At 30.2% G+C, this 12732-nt stretch overlaps 3 protein-coding genes across 3 annotated transcripts; 1 reads left to right on the top strand and 2 right to left on the bottom strand.

Moving 5' to 3' along the window:
- Positions 1-1118: 1118 nt before the first annotated feature.
- Positions 1119-2568, bottom strand: LOC105623740 (inhibitor of growth protein 1). The gene is made up of 3 exons (XM_012205121.1): positions 2429-2568; positions 1789-1992; positions 1119-1699 (listed from the first exon to the last, which is right to left on the bottom strand). Exons 1-3 carry the CDS (start codon positions 2562-2564, stop codon positions 1119-1121), a joined length of 921 nt encoding a protein of 306 aa, XP_012060511.1. The 5' UTR covers positions 2565-2568.
- Positions 2569-6914: 4346 nt separating this feature from the next.
- LOC105623762 lies at positions 6915-8630 on the top strand. Its single transcript, XM_012205140.1, has 5 exons — positions 6915-7014; positions 7129-7215; positions 7298-7682; positions 8257-8309; positions 8377-8630. Exons 1-5 carry the CDS (start codon positions 6915-6917, stop codon positions 8628-8630), a joined length of 879 nt encoding a protein of 292 aa, XP_012060530.1.
- A 31-nt stretch (positions 8631-8661) lies between these two features.
- LOC105623761 lies at positions 8662-11015 on the bottom strand. The gene is made up of 5 exons (XM_012205139.1): positions 11011-11015; positions 10774-10862; positions 9877-10144; positions 9563-9800; positions 8662-9483 (listed from the first exon to the last, which is right to left on the bottom strand). Exons 1-5 carry the CDS (start codon positions 11013-11015, stop codon positions 8773-8775), a joined length of 1311 nt encoding a protein of 436 aa, XP_012060529.1. The 3' UTR covers positions 8662-8772.
- Between the last annotated feature and the right edge of the window lie 1717 nt (positions 11016-12732).

Here is a 12732-nt window from a genome sequence, read left to right as displayed (position 1 = left end):
CCTAATATGAGACGGCGTCGTTTCTGCTAAACTAATATCTATTGGTTCCACCATGAATTTATTGCTCTTGGATTAAAAAATATTCATTATTAGATTAGTTTGTAGTCATTGTAAAACAAAAATTTTAGAATTTGGATGTCTTCAAGTTTCATTGAGATGAGCATTTAAATCTTATTTATTATTTAATAAATAAATATTTGGCAATACATTCTATAATGATAGAGTAAGGTCGTACTAATAGAAAAATATGAAATATATTGAATTGTTTAATTACAGAACTTAGATTTGATAATCGTAAAACCATAATAAGGCATGGAAATCGTCCGTAACATGAGGTACCCAGATATTCCTATGAATAACCCATGCTCCTATGTATAGTGAAAATCGTTGCTAAGTATAAATGTATTGTACAATAATAAAAGAGACAACCGAATGAATGTCGAATATGCCTATATCTGCTTAATTCCAACTATCTGAAAACAAGTTCTGGTATAATCTATTGCTCATTTTTCGCGCACGCTGTGTTTATTTATATTTCAGAAACATTAAATAAAAGTAAATAAAGTTTTTTAATTGCAATACTGATATACTTTGCGTTTTACTATTGATTTCTCGGGGCATCTCATATTAGGAGCACAATTTTTTTATTTGCTCACTTTTTACATTTCTTTAATTTAAAAAAAAATGGAATTTGAATTAAATTTTATGTAACATTGTCTTAAAGCTTATTAAATTCCCTTTAAAATAACCTATTATTTTTTAAAATTCTACATATAGACTTCTAGCATTTACTCAAAATGGTATCTCATAATAGGAACTTCTCTCTCTCTCCCTCCCCCTTTTCTACGCGCGCGCGGTGTGTGTATGTGTGTGTGTGTGTATAATCATAAATATATATTCATTTTTTATAATTTAAATGCAAAAAATATAATATCCTCTGATTATAATTCTACAATTAAGAATTATAAATGGAGAAAAAACAAAAAATATAACGAAAATTTTTTTTTATAGATTACAATTCACATCTACAGTCGAAATTAAAAATTATCTTACAAAAGTCTCGATTAAGTCCAATTAAATTTTGTGAAATTTTTAAATCTTTCATCGCCTTGTTTTTGCTATGACTTCTCCTCTTTTTCTTTATTGTATCTTTCTAATTCTTTAAGGAATTGCGCCTTGGGTTTCATAACGTTAGGTCTATCACCGCGACACTTGGGACAAAACCATTTACCCTTAGGTTTTGTCGTCAAAGAAACACAGGAAAAATGAAACCATTCGATGGGACATAAATCATTATCACAAAGGATCATCTCGCCATATGATATCTGATCGCACAGGCAGTAAGTCGGCTCATCGGGATCTATAGCGAGATCATCCTCTGGTGGCGGCGGAGTATCCTCACGATGCTGATTTTGTTGATTGCCTTGCCGAGATTTTCGTTTCTTCTTTTTACCAGTAGCCGTCGCTGCTGTCTTTTTCTGATTTCCATTGGTTGTATTGGATAATGTCGAAGATCTTGTTTCGGTCATTCCAACCATCATGTCCATAGAATGAGCTGATTCTATCAAGGTTTCAGTCCTTGTTCTTCTTGCACGTTTTGGCTGACGTTCTGAGTTGTTTGCATGGCTTGCATTATTTGAACTGTTGTTTATATTTGATTCACGAACTGATTCTGAGCTTTCTTGTTCCTTTCCAAAGTCTATAAAATAAGAAGTAGATAAGACATTGATGTCTAGAATTAATCTTTATATCAATTTATTAACATCAGAAATTTGCAAAATGTCATACCTAAATTTCGATAATCTACTTCTAACTGCCTAGATTTATTCTCAATAAGATCTTGCACTTGCTGAACAATCTGTAATTTCTCGTCTCCTATTTCCTGTGCTGCAATTAGAGCTTGCTGTACTTTCATCAATGCTCTTCTTTTTACTATAGGATCTGTGTCATTTCGTAATACCTCTTGTTGCTGATCCACTTCATGGAGATATGCTGTAAAATAAAATCATCAAGACATGATATAAACTATGATATACAATAATTATCTCAAGAAACAATATTAAAAATGTGATCAAAATCCTAAATAAAATGCAATAACTTTTTTTTATTTCTTACAATTGAAGAAAGATCTTCTAACAGATCTTCAATACTGTTGCTGATATTTATTATTTTTCTAAATTCTAAATTTGAATAACAAAAATCCAAGGAAATTCGAATTACTTCGAACAATTTTTGTGTTGTCTAAAACGCATTATATTTATAAATCACTAATACTGTATAAAGCTATCAGAGATCCCTGCAAATTGTAAATAGTGTAAATGATCCATTCTATCGGAAAAAACAACATGGAAAATTATCAGAAATTATAAGAAAGCAACAAGTATCGATTATTGTTCCAAAAGAACTTTTAAAATTCGATCGAACTTACTTTGACAAGTGGCATCTAGCTCTCGTAGTCGAGAGACGTGCCTTTGCAAATCATTTGGCAGATTTTCCACGCAATCCAAATAGTTTTCGATATAGGTCGCCGAATAAAGTGCTTCGACCACTGCCTGATTTAACATCGCCGCGTCGCCGTTCTCTTCTTTTCTCCTTCGGACGTTTTCGGTGATGTATGTACAACAAAACCGTCAAAATAACACATGAAATAACAGCCGGGGTCCTCAAACTCTCATGTATTGAAGTTGACCTCCGTTGGTTTGTGGTGCCACCTGAAGTGAATCTGACAAAAAGGAGGAACTAAAAATCAATATGGTGTTAACTCGCTATATCATTTAAATGTGTCATCTACTGCAACAAGGGTCAATCAATTCTCTAACTTTTATCATGCTGAAAATATGAACCATTTCATATCGCGTGATTCCCTAATCTTCATTATGGTGCAATTGCGAGCAATCTCACGGGAGTTCGTTCGATAAGAAATTTCTTATCGAATAGTGAAATTCGAGAAAGAAAAATTAAGAAATAGAGCGAGAGAGGAATCACAGCCGACTGAATTGACAGTTTTAAAGTTAAATATATAATTTTGCACAAAATAAAAATAGACAAAAATCAAATCAAATGGCAATATACATGGTAGCAATTTTGTTACTGGATGAAAAAGATGAAGAAGCTTTTGAACCACATATGAGAATTACACGAAGAATGCTTATAGATATTCATTTTCAACAGAATTGACTTTGTAAATAATGACAGAAAATCATTTAGACTCAGTTCCATAACTCACTGTTTACTTTTAACTACTTTTAATCGAAGTTCAACTTATTCATCTGTTTTCAATTCTAGAATTGAAAAAAAATTAAAAATAAATTGAACTTTATGGCCGTAGTCCGATTCATCCTTACAATTAACGCTCATGAGCATCGTTTGTCTTCGTTTAACATTTGACAAACAAGGAAATGATTTTTAAGTGTTGTGAGCGTGAATCGAATTGCGTCTTATATTTCGCTTCACATTTTCACATTTTTCACCACACCGGCAAATCTAGTGTTTTCATATTTTATCCAGCAAACGAGGATTGAAATGAATTGAAATGAATTCAGATTTTCAGAAATATTGATTCACGAATGTTAAAATAAATGCTTTTCACTCTTGAATGCATTTTTATTCATTTATAGGAATTGCATGGAGCATATCTCTATGCCTTTCAATCTAAAATAATATTAACTTTTTCTGTGCATTGTGAATACTATTCAATTTAAAATTTTGAATGAAATGCAGTCTTTCAATCCAATTGCATCTATTGGATTGTCTGGAAAGTTCGTGCCGACTAAAATTTAAATTTTAGTATACATATATTAAATCAAAATTTTCTGTGTTTCAATTTTCCTTCAACATCGGCACGAACTTTCCGGACAACCCAATAATTGAATCCAATTGAATCCAATTAAATCTACAAAAAAAGTATTCGCTATTTAAAATAAGCACGGATAGAAAAAAATTCAATCCATTTTAATCCATTCTCGTTTGCTAACTTCGTTACAGAATCACGAGACAAACTCACGTGAGATGAAAGTGCGAAAAGCGATCTCACTCAAATTACAGAATCGACCCCAAGAAGAAAACATAAGAACATTTAAAATAATGCAAAAAAGTGCAGCTCAACTGTTTGAAAAATTTATAATTTATTTAATATATTAAAAGCATTATTTACATGTTACTTTTTCCTATATCTTAATGAAATTTTTTTGATTTTATTATACATAAAATTAAAATAATTTTATTGCTGTATCTCAACATAAAGTATCTTATTTATCAATTTACACCATTCTGTTGTAAACTATTGTGCAGTTTCGCGTATTAAAACTCCAATTCTTAAAATTTGACAATGTATAAGTGGTGTTAATGGTTGCAGCACAGACTCTTGTATAATGCATAGTGCATAAAGGAATCAACAAATCGAAATTCTTTTTTTTCATGGGAAGAGGAGAACACAGACATTTGCATAACACATAAAGCATAATAAGTCTTCTACAATAAGCTATTAATCATAAATCAGAAGTCGGAAGTTAAAAATTGACTAATCACAGTCAATTTTTTTAGTTTTTGACTTTTAATTTATGACTAATGGCTTATTGTAAAAGGTCATAATGACCGCAGCACAGACTTGCATAACGCATAATGCATAAGGAAATCAATCAATCGAAATTCTTCCTTTTTATGGAATGGAAGAAAAAGAAAGATTCTAATTCGCTTATGCACTATGCGTTATGCGTTATGCAAAAATCTATGCTGTGGCCATAAGAAATTCAATCAATTACACATTAATCATAAATCAGAAGTTAAAAGTTGTGATCAATCACAATCGTCAATTTCCAACTTCTAACTGCTGATTTATGATTAATGGCTTGTAGAATGGCCATTAGAGTTCTATATTTTATGGAAAGGAAGGAAACGAAGGATTTTGATTGGTTTATTTTCTTACGTGTTATGCATTATGTAAGAGTTTATTTACCGCCGGATACTTTCCGCCGGAGGAAAGGAAAGATTAGTTGATTCACTTAGGTTACGTAAAATATTGGATGATTTTCTTTATGCATATATTTATGCAGCTAAGTTCATGTGGAATGGGCTTAAGTCAGTTCTACATTAGTTACAAGCTGATCACAAATTTGTTGCGACAGCCAATTTGAAACTGCATTTTGAAATCAACGCTTCATATTGGCATAACTGAACCTGATACATTATATTTTTATCCTTTATTAGGTAAATCAGATCCTATTACTGTTATATATTAAAAGCTAGTTTTATTATATTTATTATTTAATATATATTTTTATTTATTATTTAATTTAATACATATTATTTAATATTTTGCAGATGATGGAATGATCATAATAAAAAGCAGAGTGTCAAGCATAGATAAAAAGTGTCAAGCATAGATAAAAAACAAATAATAACAGTGCACAAGAAGAATACAGGTGATAAATTTGATAATAATTGTACCAAAATAATGTGAAAACCTTTTTGCGATCAAGCTTGCAACTATTGTAGAATCGGTTTTATGCGTTATGCAAAAGTTTGTGCTGCGACCTTAAAGAGGGGAGTGTTAGTCCGGAATCAAACTATGGATTGAAGATTAAGATTGAAGATTAAAGATTAAAATTTCACCAATGAGAACAAATTTTGATTTGGCTCTTTTTTCTGATTGGTGATCAAACTTCAATCTTTCAATCTTCAATCTCATTCTTCAATACGTAGTCTGATTTCGGCCTTATAGTAATAACATTGTTATTACTACAGCGACATGTGGTGCAATTCATTGCATGGTGACGATAGATGTAAATTTTGTACGTAAGATATGTAACATTCAATGCAAAGGATGAAATAATAGACAAATATTCACAAAACATTGAAGGATGAATTTACTAACCTCATTCCATAGCAGGAGTCGATATTGAGTATATCGATAATAAATTCAATATGGCAGCTGCCACGAATTACTCCAGCCAATCAGAGAAATATATCGATCACATTGTATTATATTTCTGTTAGGTCGGAATCAGACTACGCATTGAAGAATGAGATTAAAGATTAAAAGATTGATGTTTGATCAATCAGAACAAAAGGAGTCAAAATTTCTTTGTCTTCATTGATGAAATTTTAATCTTTAATCTTTAATCTCAATCTTCAATGCATAGTCTAATTCTGGCCTTATACTATAAGGAGCATAAACTCTTGCATAATGCATAACACATAAGACATAAGAAAATGAACCAAACAAAATGCTTTATTTCTTCCTTTTCGTAAAATAAAAGAATTTGATCGATTGATTTTTTTTATGCCTCATGTTTTACGCGTTATGTGAAAATCTGTGCTCTCCGCTTTAGGGTCTTTAAGTAAGAATGAAATCACATGGTGCGGAATAGAGAATGCATCATATCATAGAAGCAACTAATCAGCGCTATTCGAAATAACGCAGAATAACGTTGATAGTCATTTTCCGCATCATGTGATTTTACCCTAAGAGAGCTTTAGAGAAGAGCGTTGAACGCTGGCTTTGTTTACGATGTAATGGGAAGTCTTCGCCAGTGAAACTAGCTGTATGAAATTGTACTTTTAAAGAAGTTGAATTTGTCTAACAGTTAGCGTCGTCGCTGAATCTTTGTTAATCATCCCGATTCGAAATAAAAAAATGGATTCTGACGTATGTAAAATATTAATTTTTATATCTTCTATATTTTACGATCTTCAATAATATCATACAAACCAAATAATCTTAAATATATATATATTGTAACCTTTCAATTTTACAAGGACTGAAAGATTATAATTAGTTAAAAAATATGAAAATTAAAGGTAATAATAACAATACTAACAAATTAAAAGTTTTTTACAAATATTTGTAGTATTAAATTTAATATATTTTTCAGAATGAATCCCTTAATCTTGTACAAACATGCGGGTTATGTGAAATGATCTGCGAGCAAGCAGATATTGGGAAGCATGCTTGTTTAAAAGGCTATACACAATACATAACTGAACCTGATACATTATATTTTTATCCTTTATTAGGTAAATTAGATCCTATTACTGTTATACATTAAAAGCTAGTTTTATTATATTTATTATTTAATATATATTTTTATTTATTATTTAATTTAATATATATTATTTAATATTTTACAGATGATGGAATGACCATAATAAAAAGCAGAGTGTCAAGCATAGATAAAAAACAAATAATAACAGTGCAATCACACAAGAAGAATACAGGTGATAAATTTGATAATAATTGTACCAAAATAATGTGAAAACCTTTTTTATTGTTTCTAATATATTTAAGTTTTGTATTTAGATTTTGTTACACCGATACACTTATCTGAGCAAAATTCTTGTGAGAAACGAAGAAATTCAGATGAAGGTTTAAAAACAAAACTTAGTCATGATGATGAAGAAATTCTCATTTTAGAAGTTCAGTTACGAGAACCTCTTTGGAATTATAAACTTCCATTATCACTACGCAACTTAAAAATTACAAAAAATTTATGGCAAGAAGTAGCAAATGCTTTAAATGGGAAAATTACAGCCAATGAAGCCAAAACAAAATTTAAAAGCTTACATGACACATACCGCCGAATAATTAGATCAGAAGCCAGTGGATCTACTCGAAAAAATAATGGAAAGAAATGGCTTCATTATGATTCAATGGAATTTTTACGAGATTCTTGCTTGTTGAAAACGTAAGAATTATATATTTTATATAAATATCAAAAATAGCATATTTGATACAATTTGTAATGATAATTTTAATATTAATCTATGTAATTATCGCTCAATTGTATAAAAACAATTATTAAAATGTCAAGAGTTAAGAGCACAACAGCAAGTTGATCTATGCTAATGTTTTAGTTTATACATAAATATAACAAACATTTTAACCAAACATTCAAGTTATTTTCAATATTAATATATAATATAAAATACTAAAATACTAAAATACTAAAAAAAAGAACGGTTTTGAGATCTATGTATTAAAATACTTAATTTTTGATCACATAAGTTTTGATTATACAGGTTTTATAGTAGGATATTATATCTAAACATAGGTCTCTAGAAACATAGGTCTAGAAACATTCTTTTTTATTTTTTATGTATCATGTATTAAATTTGAAAATGATCTGAATGTATTGATCGAAACATCTATTATATTTATACATAAACTAAAACATTTAGTATAGATCAATTTGCTGTTGTGCTTTTAACCCTTGACATTAATAATTGATAATTAATAATTGATAATTTTAACATTTACAGCACCAATAGTAATATTGAGATAGATGATTTTGAAGATGTTGAAAACGAATCAAGTATGTATTGATTGAACATAAAATGTAATGTGATTTATTTTTTACAATTTATATTGACTCTTTTTAGATAGTGGACCCCGCAATAAAAGAAAGAAGAGTAATTTTGAGAAGTCTGCCAGTGCAATAGACAAAATTGCAAATGCATTGTGCGACAATAACGATATACCTGTTAATCTTCCGCCTATTCCAGTTCCAGATGAAATTGATGCTTTTTTGTCAATGTTAGGATGCCAGCTGCGAGAATTGGGATTACGCAAACGGCGAAAAATAATGAAAAAGTTTTTAGATATAATATACGATGCTTTGGCAGAACATGCATAATTTTTACTTATTGTATTATATATTATTTTATCTTTATGTTATATGTTCTTTTTTATTACGTATTGATATCATTAAATACATTAATTAAATATAATTAAATACATAAAATTTATAAATTAAAATCTATATAAAATCTATAATATTAACAGTGATCAAATTGCCACGATATAGCTCCCTCATTGTTAAAATATTGACAAAATTCTTCTCGAATTTGTCTAGCTTGGCGACTACTGGTATTAGTACCGCATTTAGTTATGTCACGAAGTGCACTATTTTCAGTGTATTTTCTCCAAGAACCAAGAATTAAACCATTTGGATCATCTTGATCAATCATTGATGGAGATATGTATTGATTCTCCTCAACATCTTGCAAACGAAGCCAATTATGGAGACATATTATTGCTTGAACTATTTTCATTATTTGTTTAACATTACAAATAATTGGTCGCCTCAAAATTTTCCATCTACTCACTAAAATGCCAAAAGCGTTTTCAATTGTCCTTCTAGCACGGCTAAGACGATAATTAAAAATCATTCGATCTTGAGTTAGATTTTCTTTTCCTGGATAAGGTCGAAGTAAGTAATCTGACAATTGAAATGCTTCATCTCCCACAAGTATGTAGGGTAAAGGTTGTCCATCCGATGTAATAGGTTCTGGTTCTGGTAAATTCATTTGTTTATTATGAAAAGATTGTCCAATCAAGGAACCTTTAAAGATGCTACCATCACTACGTTGACCATAAGCTCCAATGTCCACAAATGTAAAAATATACTTTGCATTACATATTCCAAGCAAAACAACACTGTGATTATTTTTGTAATTGAAATATGATGAACTCGAATTATTAGGACACTGAAAAAATAAATAACTATTTAATTTTTATATTTATAATATTTACAATGCATTAACAATGAAATACATAATATTATACCTGTATTAAAATATGTTTTCCATCAATTGCTCCGACACAATGTTTAAAATTCCATAATTCTTCAAAATCATGTGCAATGTTTAACCAATCTTCTTTTGCTAAAGAAGATGGAAGTACTTGCTGTTGAAGATTATTCCATATAGCATTACATGTTTCTTCAATAATATCACTCACAGTTGTCAAGCCATTGGGATATTGATAAGACATAGAAGTCATAGAATCACCAGATGCCAAAAATCTGTACAATAAAAATTATAACTAATTTATTAATATATTTAAAAAACAAATGTAATTAAATAATTTTTTAGATTAACCTTATTGTCATTGATAACCATTCTTCGGCAGAAATTGGCTCTTGAATCATTGTTTGTTTGGTGATTTGAGGAGTAACTAAAAGTAATAATTCTTCAAATTGTGTTGCCGTCATGCAAAAATAGTTTCTGAATTGACTTTCATTTAATGACATGACTGGAAAAATTGAATGATAAAATCCATGAGTATGGCGTTTTTTAAATATTGGTTCAACACAAAAGCGTTTTTCATGATAATCTTTTTCCATTTCTTTTTGTAATTCATGAATTGCTAATATTGCAAGTATTTTTTTTCGCTTATTTTCTAGTTTTTTTTTATTAATGATTGTTGTACATTTATTTAGCCATGCATGATATTTGTATGTAAACGACATTTTAAATATCAATACAAGTATACTACATTAATACATTAGTCACTTTTTGATGCGTGATCTGAAAAAAATATTATAGGTTTTTTTAGCTGAACTAATTTAAAATTTATCTTTCTCCCTTCACATTAAAAGGAAAAAGAATAATTCTAAATTGAAAGATAAATTCTGATTTTACTATTTCTTGTACACATACCATCACATGTAAAGCGGAATCCATAGACGTTGCCCAAGATTCGAGATGAGCTTAAGTTAATGCATGAACCAATCAGAAAGCCATATTAGTATTTATAAGGCCGGTTTTACTTATGCAGAGTCTACAATGGGCAGTAACAATAGTGGATTAAAGAGCAGACGTAGAAATTGACCAATCATAGTTGAATGTGAGAAAAATAATCAACTATGATTGGTCGATTTCTACGCTTACTCCTTAATCAACTACTATTATGCATGGTCTACAATGGACAGTAATAGTAGTTGATTAAAAAGTAAGCATAGAAATCGACTAATCATAGTCGATTATTTTTCTCACATTCAACTATAATTGGTCGATTTCTACGCCTATTTCTTAATCCACTACTGCTATTGCCCATTGTAGATTGAACTGGTACATACACATACCTAAAATAGATATGTTAGGTATCTTTGTGTATTTGCAAAATACTTTTTGGCAAAATAGAAACTAATTGTATATAATATGTCGTTTATCTTTTTGTAACATTTTTAATTGCATTATTTAATAAGAAAACACAAGAACATTAATATTTACCTCATCTTGACGTTTATGATGTTTCTAACAATGAAGTTAAATAGATTCATGGGAACTGGTCAGCTGGTCAACTGGAGCGAGCTAAATATGGCGGTGCTGAACATGTGCTGAAAGTAGTAGTGGGGGATGAATGTCGCTCCTCTCATATATAGGATTCTAATTAAAACCAATCAACTACAATCAAGCATTCTCCTATCGTTTGATTGTAATAAGGGAATACTTGATAGTTGATTGGTTCTTACATTCTGATCCGATTTAAACCCTCGGTGGAAACTAGGCCAGTATTACTAAGGATACGGTCAACATGATGTTGTGTTTTGAAGTGTTTTTTAATTGGTCAGTTTGAAAATTCTTTCTTCTAATTAATCCATTAAATGCTTCAAAGCATTTGTAACGAGACTTTGACCACAGCCTAAAGGTTCGGAGAGACGCTATTCGCGCTATTTAGCGCTGGAAACACGATCATGACGTCTCTAATGGTAGCGTGTTACGTTACAACTGCGCGCTATCAACGCTATTTCTTCCGAGATAGTGTATTGATAGTGTATTGATAGCGTTTTCAAATCCGTGAACTCTAGCGTAGCATTGGTACCGTTTAACATTCGTCAAAGTTAGATTAATGTTAAAGAGGATTCTATTCTCGAGTGATCAAATTTTTCTCTTTAGAATTTTGTAAAGTAAACATATGTACGTAATGTGTGAATTTCAAATTTTATCATAAATGAATGCAATCTCAATTTTAATCTTTGCTGATAGCTTGCCACTAGGCTGGAGTGAACGTAAATCTTGCTTGTGTATCATCTTTAACTTTTCAAAGTTTCTGCGAAGTGCAACTTGTGTATTTGATTTTATTAAATGTGAAAGTCACAGAGATATCTTGTTACTGTTACTGGCAATTTTTCCCGTGTACAGAAAAAAAGTTACTAATGCGATATAGATATCCTGCGCGGTAAGATATTCTGTTACAGATGCCTAAGATCCTTATTAGATGTAGATATGCTTCTTCTTGTGAAATCGATAACGGATACTCAAGAATTCTTTCTTTTATCTGATTAATTTATTTAGTGTAACTATTAATTTTTTGATCTAGTTTCTACATTGTTCACTTCGGCTTAGCGGCAAGCTATCATAGAGATTGCAATTGAGATTGCGTTCTGTTATTCACTACGAGAAAATAAAAAAATTTACGTTACAAATACTTTACAAAAATTTTAATTATAGGGAAAAGTTTGATTGATGATTGAAAACAGAATCTCCTACATTAACTTAACCTCGATGAATATATCTCTCTAGTTAAACGCTACCAACACTATGTTAGGATCGTTCATGGAGCTTTGCTAATGCTCCAATGCTATCGCGCTATTGGCTTCAAAAACAGCATTGTAGCGTTTGCGTCCATAGCGCGAATCTCCTGAATGCAGCTTAATTACAAATTAAAATCGTGTTGTCTAGAGGTTTTTGTTAGTACCAACATTTTCCAGTCTAGTTTTTCGGGAAAATTCATGTAATCCACAATTCTGAAGATCGATTCTGTATCTTGAAACAAGGTGAGAAAAAGTGAGCAAATTTACTAGATGTTGAATGAAATTATTAGTACTCTAGTAAATTTGTCCACTTTTGTAATTTTCACCTCGTTTCAAGATACAAAAGATACATCGATCCCTTAAATTACAATGTTCATTCATGTCTATATGCTCTAAAACTATAGTATGCGTTACACAT

This window comes from Atta cephalotes (assembly GCF_000143395.1).
Source record: "Atta cephalotes unplaced genomic scaffold scaffold00063, whole genome shotgun sequence".
NCBI lineage: Eukaryota > Metazoa > Arthropoda > Insecta > Hymenoptera > Formicidae > Atta > Atta cephalotes.
This window is presented reverse-complemented; position numbering and strand designations above follow the sequence as displayed.